Source organism: Oncorhynchus nerka, linkage group LG10 (assembly GCF_034236695.1).
Source record: "Oncorhynchus nerka isolate Pitt River linkage group LG10, Oner_Uvic_2.0, whole genome shotgun sequence".
Lineage (NCBI taxonomy): Eukaryota > Metazoa > Chordata > Actinopteri > Salmoniformes > Salmonidae > Oncorhynchus > Oncorhynchus nerka.
The window spans coordinates 27,919,953-27,944,911 of record NC_088405.1 but is presented as its reverse complement, the minus strand read 5'-3'; the positions used below and the strand labels follow the sequence as shown (position 1 = coordinate 27,944,911).

At 40.8% G+C, this 24,959-nt stretch overlaps 2 protein-coding genes across 6 annotated transcripts in view; one reads left to right on the top strand and one right to left on the bottom strand.

Annotated features, from left to right (window-relative positions):
* The window catches only part of slka (STE20-like kinase a), a 37,421-nt gene extending 34,904 nt beyond the window's left edge, over positions 1–2,517 (bottom strand). For all 4 annotated transcript variants that reach the window (XM_029669364.2, XM_029669365.2, XM_029669366.2 and 1 more), the window contains exon 1: positions 1,647–2,517. In XM_029669364.2, the coding sequence (XP_029525224.1) occupies positions 1,647–1,799 (153 nt within the window). In that variant the 5' untranslated portion in view covers positions 1,800–2,517. The remainder of the gene's footprint in view (positions 1–1,646) is intronic.
* Positions 2,518–6,524: 4,007 nt separating this feature from the next.
* LOC115135093 (SH3 and PX domain-containing protein 2A-like) overlaps positions 6,525–24,959 on the top strand; it is a 103,828-nt gene continuing 85,393 nt past the window's right edge. The window contains exons 1-5 of one of the 2 annotated variants that reach the window (XM_029669362.2): positions 6,525–6,918; positions 10,689–10,769; positions 19,450–19,525; positions 20,221–20,297; positions 21,616–21,707. In XM_029669362.2, coding sequence (XP_029525222.2) covers positions 6,814–6,918; positions 10,689–10,769; positions 19,450–19,525; positions 20,221–20,297; positions 21,616–21,707 — 431 coding nt within the window. In that variant the 5' untranslated portion in view covers positions 6,525–6,813. The remainder of the gene's footprint in view (positions 6,919–10,688; positions 10,770–19,449; positions 19,526–20,220; positions 20,298–21,615; positions 21,708–24,959) is intronic. The other variant, XM_029669363.2, reaches the window with a different exon arrangement.

Genomic DNA, 24,959 nt, shown 5'->3' with positions numbered 1-24,959 from the left:
TTGACTCACTGGCTAATCACTGACATTATTTGATCAGTTAAGTTCCAGGAAAAGGAGAGAATCAGCAGACACGGAAGGCTCCAAGGACTGAATAAGAGACTTCTGACCTATAGAATACCTGAACATGCGCATGCGATAACAATTTGTTTACATTAGACATTAATAAACACGAGGAAAAAATAAAATTGATTTCAAATTTAAATTTTTCTCTTGGTCATCAAAGCTCCGCTAGCAGATACCATGTAGGAACAGGTCAGCAACAAACAGTGATATTCCCTCTGCTCCATCTTGCTGACTCGGTCAAAGATGACACCCGTCCCAAACACGACAACGAAGAAAGTACCCCAGGGGGTAAATCATCAACAGTTCTATCTCACAGTGTGTTGGTCCCAACCCTGACAGAGTAATGTTCAGGCCTTAACTAAGCATGACGACTATTGAATGGTTTAGCTTACTAGCCGCAGAGCCAAGAATAGACTAATACAACTGTTAATTGGCAAAATAAAGGAAACATCAACATAAAGTGTCGTAATAGGGCATTGGGCCACCAAGAGCGAGAACAGCTTCAATGCACCTTGGCATAGATTCTACAAGTGTCTGGAACTCTATTGGAGGGATGTGACACCATTATTTTACAATAAATTCCATAATTTGATGTTTTGTTGATGGTGATGGAAAACGCTGTCTCAGGTGCCACCTGTTTTCAATATACTTTGTATCCCTAAATTACTCAAATGTTTCCATTATTTATGCAGTTACCTGTAGATAGCCAATGTACATTATCACAAATTTCCACCCACATACAGACCTTCCGACATGAGAACCTGCTACATGGTACTAACGCACATCCTGCTCACCCCTGAGCTATGCCAACAAAGTACCTGTTCACTAATGATGATGTGTCTACACTGCTGGGACCTTTCTGACTGATAAGGCCCACTTATCTAGGGAACTATTCAACTGTATCCTGTTTCCTATGAGGTTTACTGCCTGCAATTCACACCCTCAAGCAATCCATATTGCTCTCATCTTCACAGTCAACAATAAGCTCTTCTTGAATGTGAACTATTCTGATTTGTTTTGCAGCCAAAGAGTTCCCCTTCCCAACTGGCCATGAGGACTTTCATACCCCACTGCACTGCTGTTCTGGGAGTATGAACTTGAACCCTTTTATTTGCACTTATCACCCACCATATCATTATGGAGGCCCTGTTGACTTTCTAGGAGAGCCACTCCTTAAACTGAATTTTTGACACAGATAAGCATTGAAAATGTCATTGTTTACCAGTAATATATAATTCAGTAAGGATACCACTACCATATTCAATATTCATTCATAGAACAGTTGTGAGACATGTTCCCTTGGGTTGTGTAAAATAAAAAGGTACTGTTTAGGCAGGCAATGAGTCTTGCAATATTTCATGTTGAGGTAGCCTAGTATTTGACATGTCAAGGGTGAACAAAAACGACAAAATGAGATGGGCCATGAATTCAACTTGAGACAAAAAAAGGCATATTTGACATGCTGATGATAGGAGGGGTTGAGTTATGTCTCTCAGTAGAACTTCCTGTACGAAGGTATCATGAGTTACAGACTTGATCTTAATGGATTTTATATTGAAAGATAATATATCCGTTCGTTTTACCTTGTATACTTTCCCAAAGGCCCCATCTCCCAGTTCCCCAATAATCTCCCAGATTTCCTCCGGGTTCTCGTCTCTGTGTACGTGCTCATACTGTTTCTTCTTCTTATCAGACCCCAACTTGAAGATTTTACGAAAATTGAAGAACGACGACATCTTCTGTGAGTTTAGTATGAGTGGCCTTTCCAGCAATTCCCACAAAGAAAGAAGAATAATCCAAAATTCCCAATAACGTCCAAGTGTATATCAGGCTGTAATAGGGCAGCTTGCTCGCGCCACTGTGTCCATTTAGCCACTAGACAAGTAGACAGACGATTCTTGAAATAAACCCAATAATATTAAACTACAATTAAATACCCGCATTTACTCATGAGCTGAAACATCAATCGCGCATTATTATTATTGTAAATTAAACAGTTCACATAACACGTTGGCTACATTTGATCATTCTCAACCAAATTCACAAGGGTGGTCTTGGGATGGTTAACGTTACTGCCCCAATACACACACGGTCATTCTTAGACTATGTAACAACCTGTTTAATAAATGGATCTCAACAGACTAGCAGCATCTTCTTGAAGTTCAGCGGTAGCGATTTCATTAAAAAATACATACTTTTAACCCGTAGTTACGGCCCACCACGCAATCTAATTACAAGTCCTCTGTCGTCACAAGGAACGGAAAAATAAACGCGAGAATGAAAATAAGTTTCTCAGACTTGAAGCTCCACGAGACGGTAGTCATTTATGGTGTGGCCATTTCTAAACATTTCATTTTCTTCCGGTTGGTTTTAATAGGGAATATTCCTTCATACCGAACCAACTTCAGAATTGATAGAGTGCCTTGCCACCTCCTCCTTGCTGGATGTTGTGGAAAGCGCGTACCCGTGAAGCGCAGCCGCAATGAAAGCCTTGACATGGCCAAACAAAGCATTTGATAAATTCCATCCAACCGATTACTAATACATTAAACAAATTCCACTCAAATGTATTCTTCTTCATATCAATTTGTTCAATTCAGTTACCTGACTCAATTTGAAATTTAACAGGCTTGATATGTTTTATTCCTGTGCAATTAGCCGAGGCCTAAATACGATTCCAGTTCATCATCAAATCTTACATTTCCATATTTTAATTTTAATTAACTGATGTATTTTTTCCCGATTGGATTGACCCTCACCCTCCCTGTTCAAACTATAGTGACGCGAGTTATAATTGAAGTCCGTGCTATTGGCGCCACCTTCTGAATTGTTTTGTCACGCACTCTTTTGTCATTTGCAATTTCTGTCTCACATCGAGGTTCAAGCAGCCAGCTCACTGCTTTGTAGAAATATGTATTTCTGAAAGGCTTGATTTATTCCTGTCTATTAACAATAAGCCAGTCCATTTTTGAACCCCACTCCCCCTTGTCAGTCTGAAATAGGTTAGGTCCACATGTACAGTGGGGCAAAAAAGTATTTAGTCAGCCACCAATTGTGCAAGTTCTCCCACTTAAAAATATGAGAGAGGCCTGTAATTTTCATCATAGGTACACTTCAACTATGACAGACAAAATGAAAAAAAAATCCAGAAAATCACATTGTAGGGATTTTTAATGAATTTATTTGCAAATTATGGTGGAAAATAAGTATTTGGTCACCTACAAACAAGCAAGATTTCTGGCTCTCACAGACCTGTAACTTCTTCTTTAAGAGGCTCCTCTGTCCTCCACTCGTTACCTGTATTAAGGGCACCTGTTTGAACTTGTTATCAGTATAAAAGACACCTGTCCACAACCTCAAACAGTCACACTCCAAACTCCACTATGGCCAAGACCAAAGAGCTGTCAAATGACACCAGAAACAAAATTGTAGACCTGCACCAGGCTGGGAAGACTGAATCTGCAATAGGTAAGCAGCTTGGTTTGAAGAAATCAACTGTGGGAGCAATTATTAGGAAATGGAAGACATACAAAGACCACTGATAATCTCCCTCGTTCTGGGGCTCCACGCAAGATCTAAGCCCGTGGGGTCAAAATGATCACAAGAATGGTGAGCAAAAATCCCAAAACCACACGGGGGGACCTAGTGAATGACCTGCAGAGAGCTGGGACCAAAGTAACAAAGCCTACCATCAGTAACACAATACGCCGCCAGGGACTCAAATCCTGCAGTGTCAGACGTGTCCCCCCTGCTTAAGCCAGTACATGTCCATGCCCATCTGAAGTTTGCTGGAGAGCATTTGGATGATCCAGATGAAGATTGGGAGAATGTCATATGGTCAGATGAAACCAAAATATAACTTTTTGGTAAAAACTCAACTCGTCGTGTTTGGAGGACAAAGAATGCTGAGTTGCATTCAAAGAACACCATACCTACTGTGAAGCATGGGGGTGGAAACATCATGCTTTGGGGCTGTTTTTCTGCAAAGGGACCAGGATGACTGATCCGTGTAAAGGAAAGAATGAATGGGGCCATGTATCCTGAGATTTTGAGTGAAAACCTCCTTCCATCAGCAAGGGCATTGAAGATGAAACGTGGCTGGGTCTTTCAGCATGACAATGATCCCAAACACACCGCCCGGGCAACGAAGGAGTGGCTTCGTAAGAAGCATTTCAAGGTCCTGGAGTGGCTTAGCCAGTCTCCAGATCTCAACCCCATAGAAAATCTTTGGAGGGAGTTGAAAGTCTGTGTTGCCCAGCAACAGCCCCAAAACATCACTGCTCTAGAGGATATCTGCATGGAGGAATGGGCCAAAATACCAGCAACAGTGTGTGAAAACCTTGTGAAGACTTACAGAAAACGTTTGACCTCTGTCATTGCCAACAAAGGGTATATAACAAAGTATTGAGATAAACTTTTTTTATAGACCAAATACTTATTTTCCACCATAATTTGCAAATAAATTCATTAAAAATCCTACAATGTGATTTTCTGAAATGTTTTTTCTCATTTTGTCTGTCATAGTTGAAGTGTACCTATGATGAAAATTACAGGCCTCTCTCATATTTTTAAGTGGGAGAACTTGCACAATTGGTGGCTGACTAAATACTTTTTTGCCCCACTGTATGTGTAAGAAATGGCCTAGTCTTACTCATACATGTGCCTTATTGCAGTGAGCAATAAGGCACAAAGGTTCACAGGAACTTTGTACAAACATATTTAATAAAAAAGTAAGTAGGTTGGTAGCATAGCATCAAAAAGCAAAGCTAAATAGAACATTTGGAGATGACTGGAATAACTGCAAAAACTACAGAACATTATGCCCAGATAGGGAACCTCACCAGAAGGTGAACGTAACAAATATAGCTGTTGCCTATAGGTCTAGTGTGATCTCAACCACTGCCCTTCCGTTAAGCGTACCATAGAGCTGGTTATAGGCCTATAGCTCCGTCTTGAACCTGGAAGATTCCAACGGCAGGTAGGGTCAGGAAATGTATCATTTAAACATGAATAGGCCTATTCTTGAAGCATATCATGCATTATTTAGATGATCCTTTTTGTTTTATATACAATTTTAAACCGCAATTAAATAATTCAAGGAGCATTAGATTTAAACAATTGACAAATCATTTTAATAGTCTGAAAAAATAGGCCTACCAATACCATCCCTCTCAAAGGACAATGTCGAAAAAAAGGCCAATGTAGAGTCCACGCAGTGAAAACAGGTGGTGTTCTTGTTTGCCATTTTTGCGAACACACCTCAGTTCCTGGCAATTCGACACTGAGAGAAACTAATAAACAAAAGACAACAAACAAGTATTAGAAAACAAACAATTCAAACTTTGTGAACGAATATGTTTTACTTTAATAAATATTCCAGTCTCAGTGTATTTGGATTGTGTAGTAGGCCAAACAAACCAAAACATTGTCAGAGGTGTTCACTGGCCTCTACTCTCACATTTCAAATGCAGAATGTATGTGAAATGTACAGGTTGGCAAGTTCGAATCAGCCAGTGGATGAGCTCTATTGGGACCTCCACACAGTATGGTGGGGATCGTCCATACCATACAAACGTAACATATCATACTAAATAGAAAGTTCGGGTTTACGTGCAGAATAATGCTATGAGACCAAGTTGCAGCCCGACCTTTTACAGGGCTATCAGTTTCAATATTTTCAACAGCCTCTTTAGAGTTGGTGAATATTGTCAGAGGGAGTTTTCAGGGTAAATGTGGGAGAACACGGTATTCTGTACAGTAGGACCCAGCTAGCGTCGGCTCGAGGCTTCGCTCACGTGTTACAATAGGTAAATTCTGGGTTCATGAGCAAGAACAATAGAATGCATTATTTAAGATGACCAATAGAGTGCAGTATAGAGCCACTTGTTTCAACTTCTTTCTCAATAATGGAATGCGGTCAGGGAAAACAGTAGGCTAACAGACTGAGATAAAACGAACTATTGAAAATACAATTTTATTAGACTACAAAAATATGTCCTATGGCAATTTACTGAATGTGTTATAGTGGACTTGTAGGGTGTCATAATTTCAACTGTAAAAATGCGTATTGCTTTATACTCATTGTGTCTATTGGACTACTTAAATAACCCCGTGAGATTTATGAAATGGTCGATTTTGTAGCCTATGCCATATGCGTCATTGTTGGAATCCTATTTAGAGCAGACCTAAAATTCCTGTTGTAGCCTATAGGCCTATTTAATGATAGGCCTAACTAGTCATGGTAGATATGATCCCTTTAGATACGTCTATTCTACTATAATATTTGAAATAAGCTATTCTATTTTATTATATTCTAGTTGTTTATAAATATTATGTGTTTGGGAGCACGCTATTTTTAAGGCTATAGTAATTCATCAGCCCTACAAATGACAATGGCTAGAGTCACACCGCCCCTCATTTAAGGACAGTAACTGTCCAACACAAGGGCCAACCTACTTTTCTTTCAAGGAGGGCTGAGCAGCAGTGCTCTGCAATATGCGCTCGCCGAACCGCTGCCCTCCTTGTCTTCGGTGTGTTGTTTACAGTATTTCCTGCTCCGCAAAAATAACATGCAGCTGGTAACAACTTACATTGGATGGATGTAGCGGATCAGCGCGCACGTTGTGCATTGTTACGCCAAACTTTACTTGACAAACATCGACTTTTCTTTTAGGCCTACATTGTCTTTTTCGGAACAATTGCGAAACTTTCATTGACAATAAAGGATCATAAATGCCCCACACGTAACTAATGTCCCACCAACTGGATCAACATTTGTTCAAGATGCAGTTCCGAACTGTCCTTGAAGTGAAAGTTGTGGATGTGCAGAAGAGGCGGAATCCCTCCAAACATTATGTGAGTATATTCTATTGATTTCTGACAATACCAGACACTTGGCTTGTGCCTCATGACCATAAACAATAACTTGACGTTTTGTCTGATATATAATTTTAAATACGTACACTTGCTTATTATTTTATTTTCTGCAGTCAGTTTTTATTTTAGATTTACTTAACTAGGCAAGTAAGTTAAGAACAAATTCTTATTTTCAATGACGGCCTAGGAACAGTGGGTTAACTGCCTTGTTCAGAGGCAGAACGACAGATTTTTACCTTGTCAACTCTTGCAACCTTCCGGTTACTAGTCCAACGCTCTAACCACTAGGCTACCTGCCGATCCAAGTAAAACCGTCAATAAGTAAAACATTGAGTTATCTATATTGTAGAATTATATGCACTGGAACAAGTAGGAACGGTGCTAGTTTCCATAGAGGAAAATCAATTAATCTTCCAAATCCAATAGGATTAATTAAGCAGAGAGAGGATACATGTAACCAGTACTGCCTGAGGTCCCAAAGCCTTCCCCCCGCTGGGGTATCACATTGGGAGATCCTGCTGGCCTGGGAAGTCCCTTGAGTAAAACATAAATCAAATCTCATTATCGATGAGCTAAGCAACTGAAAATGCTTATCCTGTTTTAGAGAGAGGAAAAAGGCAACCCTTTGTCTTTTGTCTCCAAGGTTACAGTGTGACTTCCTTGCATGGGTGAGAGAGGGACACTGGGCACAAGGACTGCGAGCCTTTGGCAACTACAGTATTGCCACAGTGTTTTGAGATAGAAGACTGTTTCTTTCAGATACCTTCCATAACCTTTTGTCCAAAAAGCAATTTTGTTCATTCTTAAAAATGTTCTATAATGCATATAAATGAAATAGGGCATTAACAAGTATTGACAAGCCTGTGTTTAACTTGCATTGGATGAAATCCCATGTCCTTGTGCTTTTAGCCAGTAAGAATAAGTAAAAACACTACGTATAAATAAGTCATGTCTCCACAGTCCACATCCCAAGCTTTAATGGTAGGTGTTTTTCCTTAATATCCTGCCAGCATGGAGATATTCTGTGGAATCCGTTGGCCTCTTTGTCAAAAAGTCTTGAGAGTTTGCTGGTCATGCAGATATTATGCTGACTTGCATGCAGAGTACTGTGGACATGGTCAGATACCATGTTGGATTTTATTGCCAGTTTTATTTTGTCAGTCCAACAACAACACCAGAAAGTGCTTGTTTTGTACATGTATTGTACATTCAGCAGTATTATGTTGGGCTTGAGAGGACCTCTCTTGATGATGTGTTGAATGAGTCTCTTAGTGCCCAAAACGCATTATACATATAGTAAATGTGTGTCATACGAACAAATGAGGTGTCTGAACTGACATTACCATTTACTGCACAGCTCCAAATTTGCTCTCTATGCACAGTATGTAAGACATTCTCAAAGGGATCTATATTTACCACACTTTAGGGGCACTGTTGTTTCCTAAACACTTAATCCAAAGCATTTGGCCATGTCGTCTGCACTCAATTAACTGTACAGGAACTTGGTCCACCCTGCAACACACTATTTCTGTAATGAACTATGCATAAAATCAAGAATTGATTTCAAATAGGACAGTTAAGTCTTTACTGATTTGTAGTAATGTGTAGCGACACTTAGAAACCGCATGCAGATGCAGAACAATTAGCATATTTTCCTGCATCTGCAGTAGAAGAAAGGGTGTGTCCAAATGTTTGTGGCCTACATAGTAAGTGCCAGGGAGAGCTCCCACTCTAGCCATATAGTTATAGTCAACAGCCCCCTCTGGGATTATGCCATGGCTGTCGACTAGCGTCTGACAAAACAACATTGTAAAATACTAGAAAATTCAACTCTGGCCTAACTAGCTAGAGTATCTATCAAAGTTGGAGCCAATGAAGTGTAAATAGTTGATTATTTCCTTGAATTGTTTAAATGTAAAACCCAAAATGAAATGGCTAATGGTTAAACCCTGTTGACCACCTCTTTGACCCGGCACGGGCTTCTAATGAGGTGTGTGCAGACAGACCGGCCTAATGAGTTAGCTTGACCTCTATTGACCCCTTGAAGTTTAGTCTGAAGGGAATTCTCTATGTGTCATTGGGTCAGTCAAAACTAAGTGCTATTACAGTGCCTTCAGAATGTATTCACACCCCAACCTTTTCTACATTTTGTTGTGTTACAGCCTGAATTTAAGATTTTGTGTCACTGGCCGACACACAATACCCCATCATGTCAAAGTGGAAATATGTTTTTTAGACATGTTTACAAATTAATAAAAAATGTAAAGCTGAAGTGTCTTGAGTCAATAAGTGTTCAATCCATTTGTAATGGCAAGCCTAAATAAGTTCAGGAGTAAAACTGTTCCCAACATGACACATAATAAGTTGCATGGACTCACTCTGTGTCTAATAATAGTGTTTAACATGATTTTTGCATGACTACCTCATCTCTGTACCCCCCACCCCCCCACACACACAATTATCTGTAAGGTCCCTTAGTCAATCAATACATTTCAAACACAGATTCCACCACAAAGACCAGGAAGGTTTTCCAATGCCTTGCAAAAAAGGGCACCTATTGGTAGATGGGTAAAAATAAAAAAGCAGACATTGAATAAGTTATTAATAAGTTATTAATTACACTTTGGATGATGTGTCAATACACCCATTCACTACAAAGATACGGGCATTCTTCCCAACATAGTTGCTGGAGTGGAAGGAAATCGCTCAGGGATTTCACCAAGAGGCCAATGGAGACTTTAAAACAGTTTAATGGCTGTGACATGAGAGAACCGAGGATGCATCAACCACATTGTAGTTACTCCACAATACTAACCTAAATGACAGAGCGAAAAGTAGGAAGCCTGTACAGAAAACAAATATTCCAAAACATGCAACCTGTTTGCAATAAGGCACTAAAGTAAAACAGTAAAACATTTGCAGAAATTAACTTCATGTCCTGAATACGAAGCGTTATTTTGGGGGCAAATCCAACCCAACACATCACTGAATACCACTCTTCATTTTTTTCAAGCATGGTCAGGGCGGCATCATGTTATGAGTATGATTGCCATCGGCAAGGACTAGGGAGTTTTTTAGGATAAAAATAAACAGAGTAGAGCTAAGCACAGGCAAAGTCCTTGAGGGATGTGGCTCAGTCTGCTTTCCAACAGGCACTGGGAGACAAATTCACCTTTTCAGCAGGATAATAACCTAAAACACAAGGGCCAAATATACAATGGATTTGCTTACCAAGCCAATTTTGAATGTCCCTGAGTGGCCTAGTTACAGCTTTGATGTAAATCGGCATGAAAATCTATGGCAAGACTTGAAAATGGCTGTCTAGCAATGATCAACAACCAACTTGACACAGCTTGAAGAATTAAAAAAATAATAATGTGCAAATATTGTACAATCTATGTGTGCAAAGCTCTTGGGCCTACCCAGAAAGACACAGCTGTAATCAGTTGCAAAGGTGATTCTAACATGCTGTATATTCGCTCACAGGTGTGAATACTTATGTTAATGAGATATTTCTGTATTTCATTTTCAATAAATTTGCTAACATTTCTCAAAACAGGTTTTGACTTAGTCATTATGGGTTATTGTGTCTAGATGGGTGAAAAAAAAGTAATCTATTTTGAGTTCAGGCTAACACACCAAAATGTGGAATAAATCAACGGGTATGAATCCTTTCTGAAGGCACTGTATACGTCTGACGTATGGGACTTTGTTGTTAATGAATCTTCCTTGTTTGTTTTCTTCTGTAGGCATACCTCATCAATGTCACATACTCTGACTCCACCTCTCATGTCATCTATAGGAGATACAGCAAATTCTTTGATCTCCAGGTAAAAGTCGATTTCTTTCCGTTGGCTGATATCACCATAGCACAATGATATAGAACCATGTTCCAGTATCTGTTTGATCATGCACTCAATCATCTTAAACTTATACTAATGTAAACGCGTATTTAAAACGGTCAATCTGTATGTTTTAACATCTATTTGTCTTTCCATGTATACATTTCCTCACTCACTTTTCCCCAACCCTGGATTTCCTGTCAAACTGACCTGCTGCCCTCTGAATGGGCCATAATACTCATGATCTATTAAAATATGTTGCAAAATACATTGCTATGAGGTTCTCTATGAGATTACATTAAACATGAACTTTTGAGTTTTGGACGTCTGGGGCTCAGTGGGGAGTCAAACCTCAATGCTCTGTGTGTTCCCCACAAAATGATGCTTCAATCAGGGGAAGCCCCAACTGAAAAGCCCCATTGAAGACCACTGGTGCCTGGCGGAAGTAGGGAAAATCCCATTCACCCATGCAGTCTAGTGGTGAGAGGAAAAAATGACCTCAGACTGAAAGATTGGATGTGGGGTGAAGTTGCCCCTTTATTGGTTGGAGGGACACCAAAGCCCTCGAGGGAAACTTCTTGAGCTGCTGATGCCAGACTTTCCAATTGAAACCCACTGAAGATACATGAATGTAGGGAGGCCACAGCTCTGAACAGTGTGGGTTCAGACTGTACTGCAGGTCTCGTGACTGTTGAAGTCGGACCCTTGACTGTTCCAGGGACCCTTGCTCTGTTTGATAGAAGTGGAGCATATCCCCCGTCTCTGTAAACATTAGTCTTTTCCAGAGACCCCTTCTCCTGGCTCTTGCTCAGTTTCAGTGTCTGTAAGGCACAAAGGTCAACACCTGCCCGCACAGAGAATGGGTAGGGATACTGCCTTTTACTAGTCCCTCAGTCACACAGTATGGTCCATTAGTCAGTTAGGGTGTTGTTCAGCCCTTGTATTATTATGCACTGACTGAAAGCATATGATGTATCATTTATCATAATGTGGGACCATGTACAGGAAGAAGGGCAGACTCATTGGTCGATCCAGGAAATTGATTCATAGTTATAACATTAGTAACATGGTTAGTTATCTTTATCAGTCTCCAAGTCCTCATCTGAACAATGTTTTGTATTTTTGTGGAAGCAATTTAGTTTAGCACTTGATTCTATTGTAGCCCAATTTGAGAGTGACAATATCACACCAGCTTTTAAACAGCGGTGCCCTTTATAGGTCTGTAGATGAAAACATTGTGGCAAGCAGCCTCCACTGAACACTTGTTGAGTGTTTGAGTCTCCTGGAAGTCCTTCCGGGCCAGTGGGCTTTGTGACCTGCCTGGAGGTATAGGATCCAGCTGAGGAGATGACAGGCTTCAATCCCAAGATGCACTGAGTGGAAATAAAGGGGAAGTCAAGATCAGGAAGGAGGGGTGGGGGAAGGATGGAGGGAGGGATGGCCATTGGGGAGTGAAATGACCACCAAAAATGATGAGAGTGAATGATAAGAGTGGCTTTTCCTGTACTACATGTTGGATATAGTAATGAATCCTTCCCGCTTGCTCTAGATTGTAGATACTCAAACACAGTTTCTCGCTGTGTTTTAGTGATGCATATATTTCCAATAGTTTTAGATTTTTCAACATGTATCATCTAAGATTATGACGTTTCACTGTACTTCATTGCCAAAAATGATTCATTTTCTAGCAGTAGTTAGTTTGATCCACTCCTTCATTCCTCTCTGTTCTATGAAGTCCTCTAGTGGCTTCTATTCTTGTTTTAAGCTAAGTAGACACAAAGCCTGTCTGTGTGTGTTAGTGTTTGCCTGGTGCCAACAGACACTTACAGTTCATCTGAGACTCAGCTCTGTTATCTGTCCTTTCAGCACAATCACACTCTTCAGTTCAAAGCTGGCAGGGAACAGGAACGTGCTTTGCACTCTCTGGCTCGCCAAGGGATCATATGCATGATGTTGTATGAAATAATGAAATCTGAGATTAAAATGGTGGTTGGTGTACACAGTTGTAACATAAAGCCGGACATGAATTTTCATGGGTTTATGAAATTGCCTCTCATAGTTGTTTGTCTTTGAAATTCAGTAGCTCTTGATAGCTAGATGTGTAGTATTGTTAGCAAGTGTTCACTAGCTTAGTTAGTAATTTGTCTGTTAGATAAAGTATCCCTTGGAAGAAGGGTGATGGTTTAAGTACACTTGCTCCTTGTTTTGCCAGCCTCTCTAGCACACTCATCAGAGCTCTAGTGATTGCTCCTCAGGGATGCAATCACTATAAACTATTATTTTCCATCCAGTTCACTCTTTCATATTCAGCTGATTTCACAGTATGTAATTTGTGGAGTGTAAAAACACATGATTAATCTACACAGTTCTCACCAGTTCCTGAGATTTAGCTCAATAATGGCTTTAATTTTGTTGGGTGTAAAAATGTTGCAGAGCTTGTGTTCCTACAACATCATCTCTGGTGTGTATGTCTGAGAGAAATGTTTTCACCCACACATTTAATTTTGAACTATGCAGAAATGATCCCGAACAGAGTTTCTACCCTCAAAGAGAAATGATCTTCCCCGCTCCACACCCTTGGACCACAGAGGACATAACACAGAGGTCATGACATTCCACTGGGCGATTGTGGCGTGTGCAAGTTGGCCCGTTTCCCTTCACTCTCCGCTCGGATGGAAACTCCTCTAAAGGTCCCTTAGTCACTTTATTTTTGGTGTTCAGGACTTGGACCAGAATCAGAACGGCATCTCTGTCTGCACTGTAATTTGTCTGTTGCCCTGGTTTCCTACTGAAATAAGCAGGCTCCGTAACAAGTTTGTTCACTCACTCACTCTTATCCAAAATCCTACGAGCTTTGATGTCATTTTTAGTGTGAAAGTATTAATCATGAAACCCTGAGTGAAGCAATGGAAGGCAGCATCAATAAACTGTTGAGATATTGATCAGTCCTAAGTGTGCTAGCCATCATCTGTAATTGGTCAAGGATGCAGTGTCTTGTTCAGTACATTTTGAATGAGGTGGCCAATGTGGGGCACAGACCCAGTTTAGGGGAGGCCATAACATTTCGATCCTTAATCGATTAATTTATTTATTTATTTTTATAGTGGTTAAACGCATTAAATGCTTCAACTTACAGTATGTTTGGTACATTTTCCTGTTCCCCAATTAAAATATGTATTCCAAAAGTGTTTGCATTCAAGGTCAGGATTTTATATGGGTATTAGCATACAGCAGTAAATTCACTTGAAAGTACCACCCGGAGTGCAAATTATACTGTGACTTTTGGGGGGACCTCCTATGTGGATACATTCCTTTTATGGTTTTTATATTGTGGGTGGGGAAGGTGAATGGGCATAAGCATCTGCCTCTGATTCCAAAGGTTTTAAGTTAAAAATCCAGCGATTAGAAAGTAGTGTTTTATATTTAGCCTAACCTTAAGATTTCTTAGTTAATGCCTAAACTTAACCCTTACCTTAAAAGTTATGAGTTAATATCTAAACTTCACCTTAAACGCTTTGAAATGTGATGTTTGGAACTTTGACATTTGAGAAACGTGAATGAACATCTAATTCTGACGTGAGACGGCGAAAGCTAGTTGCTATTACAAACGCCGTAAGTGTAATGACATTCAGCCTAAAAAGTGGCGTGTATTCATAGATGCCAAGGGAAGCCGGGCTGCCCCAAAAATGTTAGCAATAAAAAAGACTTTGTATAAAATTATTTTATCATTCATGTCTATCCTTGTTTCCAAATGCTCCTTCAATTCGCAAGAGGCTTAATCTATTTCACCAGAGAAAATATCTGAGCAAGGCAAACAGCGCCTCTCTGTCTTAGTATCTGCAGCCCATCTATCTGATACTGTCTTGCCAAAAAGAGTATGACATGCCATGTGATGTTTGGCCAGACCGCATCAGATACATGGGCTACTCATACTAAGACAGAGGGACGCTGTTTCGCTTGCTCTGATGCTTTCTCCGGTGAGATTGAGTCTTGCTGTCGGTGCACGTCTTGGTAAAAATTATCAATATATTCAGAGAGAACCTATCAGATCTCAGAATTTCTGCTGTGGCCACCCCCTGGATATGCCACTGCAAGGGTGAAAATCGTAATCATAGGAGTACTGTGTACCAAGACATCCAACCAAAACCAGAACAAATAGCCGGCCAAACTATCCCTCTCAGCACTGCCTGGACTGCGCAAAAATGCAAATGCTTTCCGTTTGAGTTATATTAGGTTTTATTTTCATCGTTTTGTACAGAGTAATGACATGAAAACAGATTTGCCTCTCTGTCTTTTCATTTCTCTGTTGTGAACTACATGCAGTAAATACATGTACTGTTGATGCTAGAACACAAATACTGCATGGAATTCAGTTGGCTTCCCACTCAAACATTCTTCCACCCTCTTTCTGTCTGAGAGCTGAACAATACTCACTGTCTCTTTTTGTCTCCCTCCTATTCCTCTCTTTGTGTTCTGTTTATGTATGTCTGTGCTTCAGGAATACTTTTTATAGTATAGCAATCTGAAATATACTTGAGAATCATAGTCACTGACTGTTTGGCAATCATTTCAGTTAGGGAGTAACATGTAAAAGATAGCTGTTAGAATGTTTTTGTTTGTTGTAATGTTTTCCCCCTTCTCCAAATTTCTTGATTGCGATCTTGTCCCATCGCTGCAACATCCCAATGGGAGAGGTGAAGGTCGAGTCATGCGTCCTCCGAAACAGGCGTCTGGCCTGTCACAAGGAGTTGCTAGAGTGTGATGAGCCAAGTAAAGCCCCCCTCGTCCAAACCCAGATGACGCTGGGCCAATTGTGCGCCGCCCTATGGCACTCCCGGTTACGGCCGGTAATGACACAGCCTGGGATCGAACCCCAGGCAGTAGATCCTAGCATCTGCATTTTAATCCGCCCCTAGGGTAGACTTGGCTGACACAGCACTTTTAACATATTCAACTGAACTGCACACTTTGGGAAAGAAACACTGTATACACAAATATAATATCTCCTGGGCAACTGACTAAAGCTGCCGGAACACAAATGTAACAGGAGAAATGCCCGCACAGGGAGTTGTGATTCCAAGCTGTTACTTTGTTTCCATGGGAATGATGGGTCTCCCACCTGTCTCGGGAAGTTTGGAGCAGATCCAGTCGTGCCTAAGAGGGATCCCGTCATCACTTTGGGATTGGGAATGTTCTCTGTTTGCCAGGGATCTGTTAGAGGTGTGGAGAGAACTCTCCTAGCCTGCGGGGAACAGGCTACTGCTATCATGTCCACCAGCGATACAGATAACATGGTACTATGAGTGTGTGGCACAATCTCAGATAAACACTCAGATAACTAATAGGAGCTTATTGTTTATCTGTCTGTGCCATACACTCAAAGTAACATGTTATCTGCATCTCTTTTGAGAAATGCAATTTTGAGAAAAGCCCAGCTTTAGTGAAGGTACAGTTGAGTACTCTGTAGACATCATAATGGCAGTGTGTAGAGTAATGACATGAAAACAGATTTGCCTCTCTGTAAGCTTATACCATATTTTGTTTCTTTGCATTGTTTTGTACGATACATTGAATCTGGTTTTAGTAGAGTTAAGTCTTTGCTTTTTTGTCAGTAGCATTTTGCCATAGAAATGAAAGTTTCCCATCTTCCCATTTATATACTGTAGATAACTTGGTTAACCAAAACAGCTCTTACTGTTCAGCTTTTCCCCCTTACCCTCAAAGGACAATATTGAGTGCTCTCCCCTTCAAAGGAAACTCCTCATTTACGGTCTCTGTTTGTTTGTGAGGGGGAAATACCAAGGTCCAAAATAGATGTAAAGTTTCATTAACAGAAGCAGAGAGAGAGAAAAACCACAAGAAAATAACTAAACCAACTTTAGCTGGGACACCCTCTCAAACAACCATTCCATCCTAGACAAGTTGGCCTGGGACTCTTTGTGCACCTGGTTCTTTTGCGCCCTCTTTGGTCCACTTTGGCCCTGGCCCAGTCCCCTGGCCTAGATACATCTGTTCACAGCATCAGTCCCTCTCCAGAGCACATCTGGAACAAGGAAGAGCAGGACCACATCTGGAGCTGAGCAGGCTTGTTACTGTACTGCATGTGTTTACTATAGCACACTGCAGTGATTTATTAGACCAGGAAACCCGAAGCTCAGGGAGCGTGACGCTAACAGATATACACTTGACACTTAAAGGGTGCAAAAGAACACACCTTTTCACACTCACCAATGCATGCACTCGTGTATTCATGCACATGACACGCTACATGAACACATGCGCTCATGAACACATTTAAGTACATATGTACACACACACACAACCACCCAAACAAACACACATGGGCAAACTCGCAGGCATGCATGCATTCACAGCAGAATGCATTTTTATGGGATCTCGTCATAAAAGACCACTTGATCCAGAATGACCTCTCCTTCATGCACATCTGTTGCCCTAACTCAATTTTATTATTGGGTTACTCCATTTTTAATGCACTCCGTAGCGACAATGATCATGGTTCAAGAACTGTCTCTGAAACTACAGTCGGAAGTTTACATAGACTTTAGCCAAATACATTTAAACTCAGTTTTTAATGTTTTTTTTTTTTTTTTTTTACAATTTCTGACATTTAATCTGAGTAACAATTCCCTGTTTTAGGTCAATTAGGATCACCACTTGATTTTAAGAATGTGAAATGTCAGAATAATAGTGGAGAGAGTGATTTATTTCAGCTTTTATTTCTTTCATCACATACCCAGTGGGTCAGAAGTTTAGATGCTACCAAATACTAATTGGGTGTATTTGCTTTAAATGATTTAACTTGGGTCAAACGTTTCGGGTAGCTTCCCACATTAAGTTGGGTGAATTTTGGCCCTTTCCTCCTGACAGAGTTGGTGTAACTGAGTCGGGTTTGTAGGCCTCCTTGCTCGCACATGCTTTTTCAGTTCTGCCCACAAATGTTCTATAGGGTTGAAGTCAGGGCTTTGTGATGACCACTCCAATACCTTGACTTTGTTGTCCTTAAGCCATTTTGCCACAACTTTGGAAGTATGCTTGGTCATTGTCTATTTGGAAGACCCATTTGCGACCAAGCTTTAACTTCCTGACTGATGTCTTGAGGTGTTGCTTCAATATATCCACATAATTTTCCTCCCTCATGATGCTATCTATTTTGTGAAGTGCACCAGTCCCTCCTGCAGCAAAGTACCCCCACAACATGATGCTGCCACCCCTGTGCTTCACGGTTGGGATAGTGTTCTTCAGTTTGCAAGCGTCCCCCTTTTCCCTCCAAATATAACGAGGGTCATTATAGTCAAACATTTATATTTTTTGTTTCATCAGACCAGAGGACATTTCTCCAAAAAGTACGATCTTTGTCCCCATGTGCAGTTGCAAACCGTAGTCTGGCTTTTTTATGGCGGTTTTGGAGCAGTGACTTCCTTGCTGAGTGGGATTTCAGGTTATGTCGATATAGGACTCGTTTTACTGTGGATATGGATACTTTTCTACCTGTTTCATCCAGAATCTTCACAAGGTCCTTTGCTGTTGTTCTGGGATTGATTTGCACTTTTTGCACCAAAGTACATTCATCTCTAGGAGACAGAATGCGTCTCCTTCCTGAGCGGTATAACGGCTGCGTGGTCCCATGGTGTTTCTACTTGCGTACTATTGTTTGTACAGATGAATGTGGTACCTTCAGGCGTTTGGAAATTGCTCCCAAGGATGAAGCAGACTTGTGGAGGTCTACAATTGTTTTTCTGAGGTCTTGGCTGATTTCTTTTGATTTTCCCATGATGTCAAGCAGAGGCACTGAGTTTGAAGGTAGGCCTTGAAATACATCCACAGGTACACCTCCAATTGACTCAAATTATGTCCGTTAGCCTATCAGAAGCTTCTAAAGCCATGACATAATTTTCTGGAATTTTCCAAGCTGTTTAAAGTCACAGTCAACTTAGTGTATGTGAACTTCTGACCCACTGGAATTGTGATACAGTGAATTATAAGTGAAATATTCTGTCTGTAAACAATTGTTGGAAAAATTCCTTGTGTCATGCACGAAGTAGATGTCCTAGCCGACATGCCAAAACTATAGTTTGTTAACAAGACATTTGTGGAGTGGTTGAAAAACGAGTTTTAATGACTCCAACCTAAGTGTATGTAAACTTCCGACTTCAACTGTAGGTTTAACATGTCTAGAACACTTCATGTGGTTAGACTACCTACACTAATGCACACAGAACTGTGAGTTCTGGGGGTTGTTGTTGTGAGTGTGTTTTCAGATGACTGTGTTGAGTGATGTAAGGCTGTCTGCAGTTGAAAGTGGGCCTGTGTCTGGTACATAGTAGCTCTTCAGAGACTATGTAATTACACCCCACATTGTAGTCATTTAATTGGGAGGTCGACTGACGCGAAGAGGCCATGACCCAGTGGTTCTCCTCCTGATCTCATCTAGATTCCTACATTTTGAGCTTCCTCCCATTTATTGCTGATAGCTAAATGGCTTTGTTTGTCACATATACTTTATTGCCACCAGTAATTGATTTAAGTTTGAAATAATATTGACCATAAAAAAACTACTTAGCACTTAGGACTGGATTATTTGAAAACTGTTATCCATTTGTTTAATATGAAAAAAGTTAAGATGTCCTTTATTTCGCTTTAATTCCAGATGCAGATCCTGGACAAGTTCCCAGTGGAGGGAGGGCAGAATGACCCCAAAAAGAGAATAATTCCCTTCTTACCAGGTCAGCATGCCGACATGTACAGAGAACATACTGCACTCATCAACAAGTATAGCAGCATTTTAGAGGTGGGGGTTTGACAACACAATGAAACAAAATGCAATGAATCGCAAGAGCACACAGAAAGGACATGCATCTCAATCTTTTTGAATAGAAATGGGCCTGTTATAACACACCACATTTCTATTCTTTCCACTGTTCCAGCTGGGTGAATAAGGCTGTGTTGTGGTTGTGGTATGGCAGTGGGAGGCTGGTAGAGAGAATCTCTCTAATCTGATAACCTCAGCATGCCCCAAAGGAGTAAAGAGTGCCATTGTCAGAGAGCTGCACCGCTCCCAAACGTCTGGATAGTGTTGTTTACACTGCCTTGTAAAACCTAGCCAGGGAGTTGGCTCTGTGCACTTAGTCACTCGAAAAGAAACAGTCCTCTTACTGTTATCACAGACAGACAGGGTAACAGAAAGACAGATACACACACACACATTTCACACACATATTTGACATTGGTCTTTTTCATGAAATGTTGTCTTGAGTACTACATACTATTTAGAATAGGCCTACTACATAATAGGCCAGACCTTTTTTCTTAAAGGTCCACTGCTGAACGCTTCGGTCTGTGCTAATGTCATGCCACCTGGTGGTAGCTTTTAGAAACAGCACATTCAATGACAACTCAAAGTGCTATGTCTCTTTTACAGGTAAAGTTTTATTTCGGCGAAGTCAAGTCAGAGACGTGGCTGTGAAAAGGTTGAAGCATCTTGATGACTACTGCAGGGTAAGAACAAATTATCACGTTTTTTTCTTCACAGTAAATGATGATGCATTGTTTGCTGCTTTAAAGGGATGCTTCGGGATTTTGACAATGACGCCCTTTATATACTTCCCCAGAGTCAGCTGTAGTCATGGATACCATTTTTATAACTCTGTCCAGTATGAAGGAAGTTAGAGGTAGTTTCTCGAGCCAATGCTAACTAGCATTAGGGTACCCATAGACTTCCAGTCATTGCGCTAACGGTAGTTAGCATTGGCTGGAGAAACTCTCTAACTTCCTTCATACTGGACAGAGACAGAAAAATGGTATATACGGAAGTAGATAAAGGGTCTCATTCCCAAGTATCCCGTTAATGTATGGCAAGAGGTCTATCTATTACTCATAACCTCCTAAGGAGCCACATCTTACACAGTCCAGTCATTTCAAGAAATGGTTTAGATTGAATGTTAGCATGTTTGCTGTGGTAGAGACAGGCCTCAGAAGCTATCTCCTCTACCAGCATCCACAGGAAAGTCCTGCTCTATCTTCTCTTATGTCATTTCCTTCCACGTAGTGGGTTTATATAGGAAAGGAGGGAAATAGGGGCACACAGGTCAAACACAGCATCTGTAGAACAGAATGACTCAGCATTTGAGAAGGAGAAATGAACACAGCTAGCCACCTAACCTAATTTGTTTCAGGCTTTCTGAGATCTGGGACACTTGGTGGCTTGCCAAGTGGGGCTGTAATCGCACCTATTTATTGTGGAAAAAAACTGAAACTTGTCTTGTGAGCTGAATGCAGATTCTTGTGACCCAAAGTGTGGAGTCAAAAAAAAAAAATGTTCTAAAATGATCTGTTTTACAGTATAATATAAATACTGTATACACCTATGTCTATCATATACATCTGTTAATTGTGTGTACAAACAGTAGAAGTAGTTTTCAAAGCAGACAAAGTTGTAGTCCTGTCAGAGAGGATTGTGGTAGTTATCGTCCTCCATCTGTTTTCCTCTGTGTTATCCCTGCTCCGGGTTCTGATCCCTCTTCCTTCCCCTTTATCCTCTCCGCCGCTGAGTAACAGGGCCTTACTGAAGTGTAAACTGTGCCGTCCATATCCGTACTATACAGGAACACACACACAGTCCTTTTGTGATGTAATGGCAGGCTTTCACATATGGAGTCAGTCAGTCGATGAAATCCAGGGTACATGTGACCACATTAGCTGATAACGTTGTCTTGATGATGTTTCATGAAGTATTGTGAATGAGCATTATACTATTTCACAATTATAATATTTTCCATCGCTCTCCCTCTCGCCCTCCTTCCCTCTCTCCCTACAGGCCCTGATGAGGCTCCCTAACCAGATCTCCCAGAGTGAGGAGGTGCTGAGGTTCTTTGAAACCAAGGCTGAGGACCTTAACCCTCCTAAAGAGTGAGTTTAATTTATTATAATAATACATGGTTATCCCACATATTGTAATGTTTTATAGTGTGGCTATTTATCAATTTCTGTCTTTACTGTTTGGGGCTAATTACCGGTTCTTCATGTTGTACTTTTCAGCTGTACTGTAATGTATCAAACACTGCCCCCAAGTGGACGTGTTACAGCAGTACAACAACAAGCATGTTTAATTTAGGTTACTATGTACTAGTAGTTCATTTGCATGAGTATGATTATACCAAGCATATGTGTAATGTGTGTGTGTGTGTGTGTGTCAGTGTGCTAGCAGCTGGTGCAGACGTCTCTCACCCACACTGACATGTTTTGACCTCCAAGTGACCTCATGTCACATAGATGACGGATGGTCAGCAAGGCACTGGTGTTTTATTAATGATGATACATGGGAGGTGACACCTGATCCTAGCGCAGAGCTTTTTGTTCATTGGTATTATGAGAGGGAGGTTAAGTTCAGGTCTCAGGTCAGACAAGGCATTACTAGAATTAATTTATCATCCTTAGGGCTGTGACGGTCATGGAATTTTGGATGACGGTTATTGGCTAGCCAAATGACCACAGTCACCATAATAACTGGTCGAATAGGATTTATTTTGATTGGTTATTAATTTATATATTTCTCCTCTCCTCCGCTAGTTGCTGCATGTGCTGCCATAGAAATAGAATAGAACCACTGCACTTTGTATACCAGGGTTGGCTGGCCTTCTCTAGTCACTCGTAGGCTCAGTCACTGGTATACTTTTATTTACAAAGCCATTTTGTGTTTACTACCTTTTTATTTGTGCATTTTTATTGTTCAGAAATGGACTTTATCCTGCTAACTGTTCCAAATGTCCGAACTGAATTTGGTAAAAGGGCTTTCATGTACTCTGCGCCATCGTCTTGGAACACCTTACAAAATACTTTAAAACTGGAAGAACTTGTCCCGATATGGTGTTTTTAAATCACTGATGAAGGATTTTGAGGCTGATTCCCTGACCTGTCAATATTTTTAATTTGCTGTTTTATACTCTTGTGAATTCAATGGTTTTTACTAGATTACTTGTAGTTTTTCATGTTGTCTGTCTGTAATTCTTTGTTGTTGTAATGACTTGGTGCTGCCTATCTTGGCCAGGGCGCTCTTGAAAAAGAGATTTTAATCTCAATGAGCCCTTCCTGGTTAAATAAAGGTTAAAAAATACATTTAAAAGAATGACTAGAACGGAGGTCCCCATTTCAAGTCAATGAAGGAATAATGGGTGGACTGGTGGCCATTGTGAGTGTACCCTTAGGTGCAAAGCAAGAGGTAAAAGAAAGCAGTAAAAGCAGGAAGTGTACCAATCAATATTTGCTGTGATTTGTTGATTCAACTCAACTGACATTACAAAAATATATTCCATTGCATGAGCCACGTCATTTAACATAATTTGAATAGACATTCTACATTACAGTGGAAACATTGCAAGTGTATCCATAGGTTTACCAGTCAAATTGCCAAGGTCAGAGGTTCCCAAGCCTGTTTTTATTAATTATATTTCTATGTGTGCTGCTGCTGCAGGGAGAGGGCCATTGCTTAGGCAACCAAAGACTTATTTGCTGCAACACCTTGCTTGTTTCAGCAAGGATCAACAAAGTTTCATCACGTTGTTAGGAGTACGTTACCGTCACATCTTCGGTCAGCTGTTCGCTCCTTAAAAACGGTTATGACGTTAGTCATAGCGATCTTCATCCATAACCGTCGGTTACACGGTAATACGGTAATTGTGCCAGCTCTATTCATCCTCAGATCTATACCAGTAGGCTTAGGTACTTGGTGTCAATGGACATTTGATCATTGGAATCTTACATCTGCATTTAGTTATTTTTTTCTCACCACCTTGAGGTCATCTAGTTAATTTTAGTTCAGCTCATTTTCCTTTCTTGGAAAATGTGCAGTAAAAGCTGACATTTAACTTTGCAGCAAATGCCAAAGATGTTGGCATTTGTTTAACTGTGAATTGCCTCAAATATGTTTAACAGCATTCAGGTGGTTGGCTGGATGTATCTTCGCTGCCTCAACCAATTATTCTCTTGGTATTCTTCATGGTGGTCTCCACCTACGACAGCTACCCTCCACACACTCACACGATAATCCCACTTCAAAAAGTATAATCCTTCTTCAATCCCGCAGATAGCCCACCACAGCTTTCCCATAATCAGTTTGGAGTAAAAGCAGGATGGTTGTCAGTGGAGCCCCTCCATACCACCCAGATCCCGGCCTGCTCCTGGGTTATAGTTCAGAGAGAGAGTTCTGCTCTACTGATCTATGGCTCCCTCATGGCCCCATGTTGTCTGTCACATTAAAGTCAATCCCTCTATGACAACCAAAGGAGATTGTTCTTATTGTGTAGTTGGTAGAGAATGCACAGGCAACTGCCAAAATAAAGGAAACACCAACATAAAGTGCCTTAAAGGACGTTGGGCACCACGAGCCAGAACAGCTTCAATGCACCTTGGCATAGATTCTACAAGTGTCTGGAACCCTATTGGAGGGATGCGACACCATTCTTTCATGATAAATTCCATCATTTGGTGCTTTGTTGATGGTGGTGGAAAACGCTGTCTCAGCCCCAGCTCCAGAATTGGCTTGAGATCTGGTGACTGAGACAGCCATGGCATGTGGTTTACATCGTTTTCATGCTCATCAAACCATTCAGTGACCACTCTTGCCCTGTGGAGGGGGACATTGTCATCCTATGGGGGCATAGTCTTGCTAGCAAAAATAATGGCCTGCACAGCATTTTTATACATCACCCTAACGGCCCTGCTACACTGCAGCCATCAGGCGTCCGGCATTGCAATCAGCTGTTAAGGGAATCCTTCCTTTGAAATCAATGAAAGCTGCTATACTGCTCGCGTTACGTCCAATGGCAGCGTCCATCCTCAAGAATAGCTGAGGTTCAGTTCTCCATGGCTGACACATGCGTTCATCTTTGTGAATGGAAATAATGAGAATTTATTTTTGATTTTGGTTGGTTTCTGTGTAGCAGGTAGAATGTCACGTTGACGGCAAAAGGAAGACAACGTGTGTAGTTTAGCAGATGTGTTAGCGTTCTGGGATGTTAATTGCTTAATTAACTCAGGAACCACAACTGTGTGGAAGCACCTGCTTTCAATATACTTTACTCAAGAAGTTCCATTATTTTGGCAGTTACCTGTATATTGGCTTCATGAGCGGACAATAAATAGATTCAGACTTAGTCCCGCTTC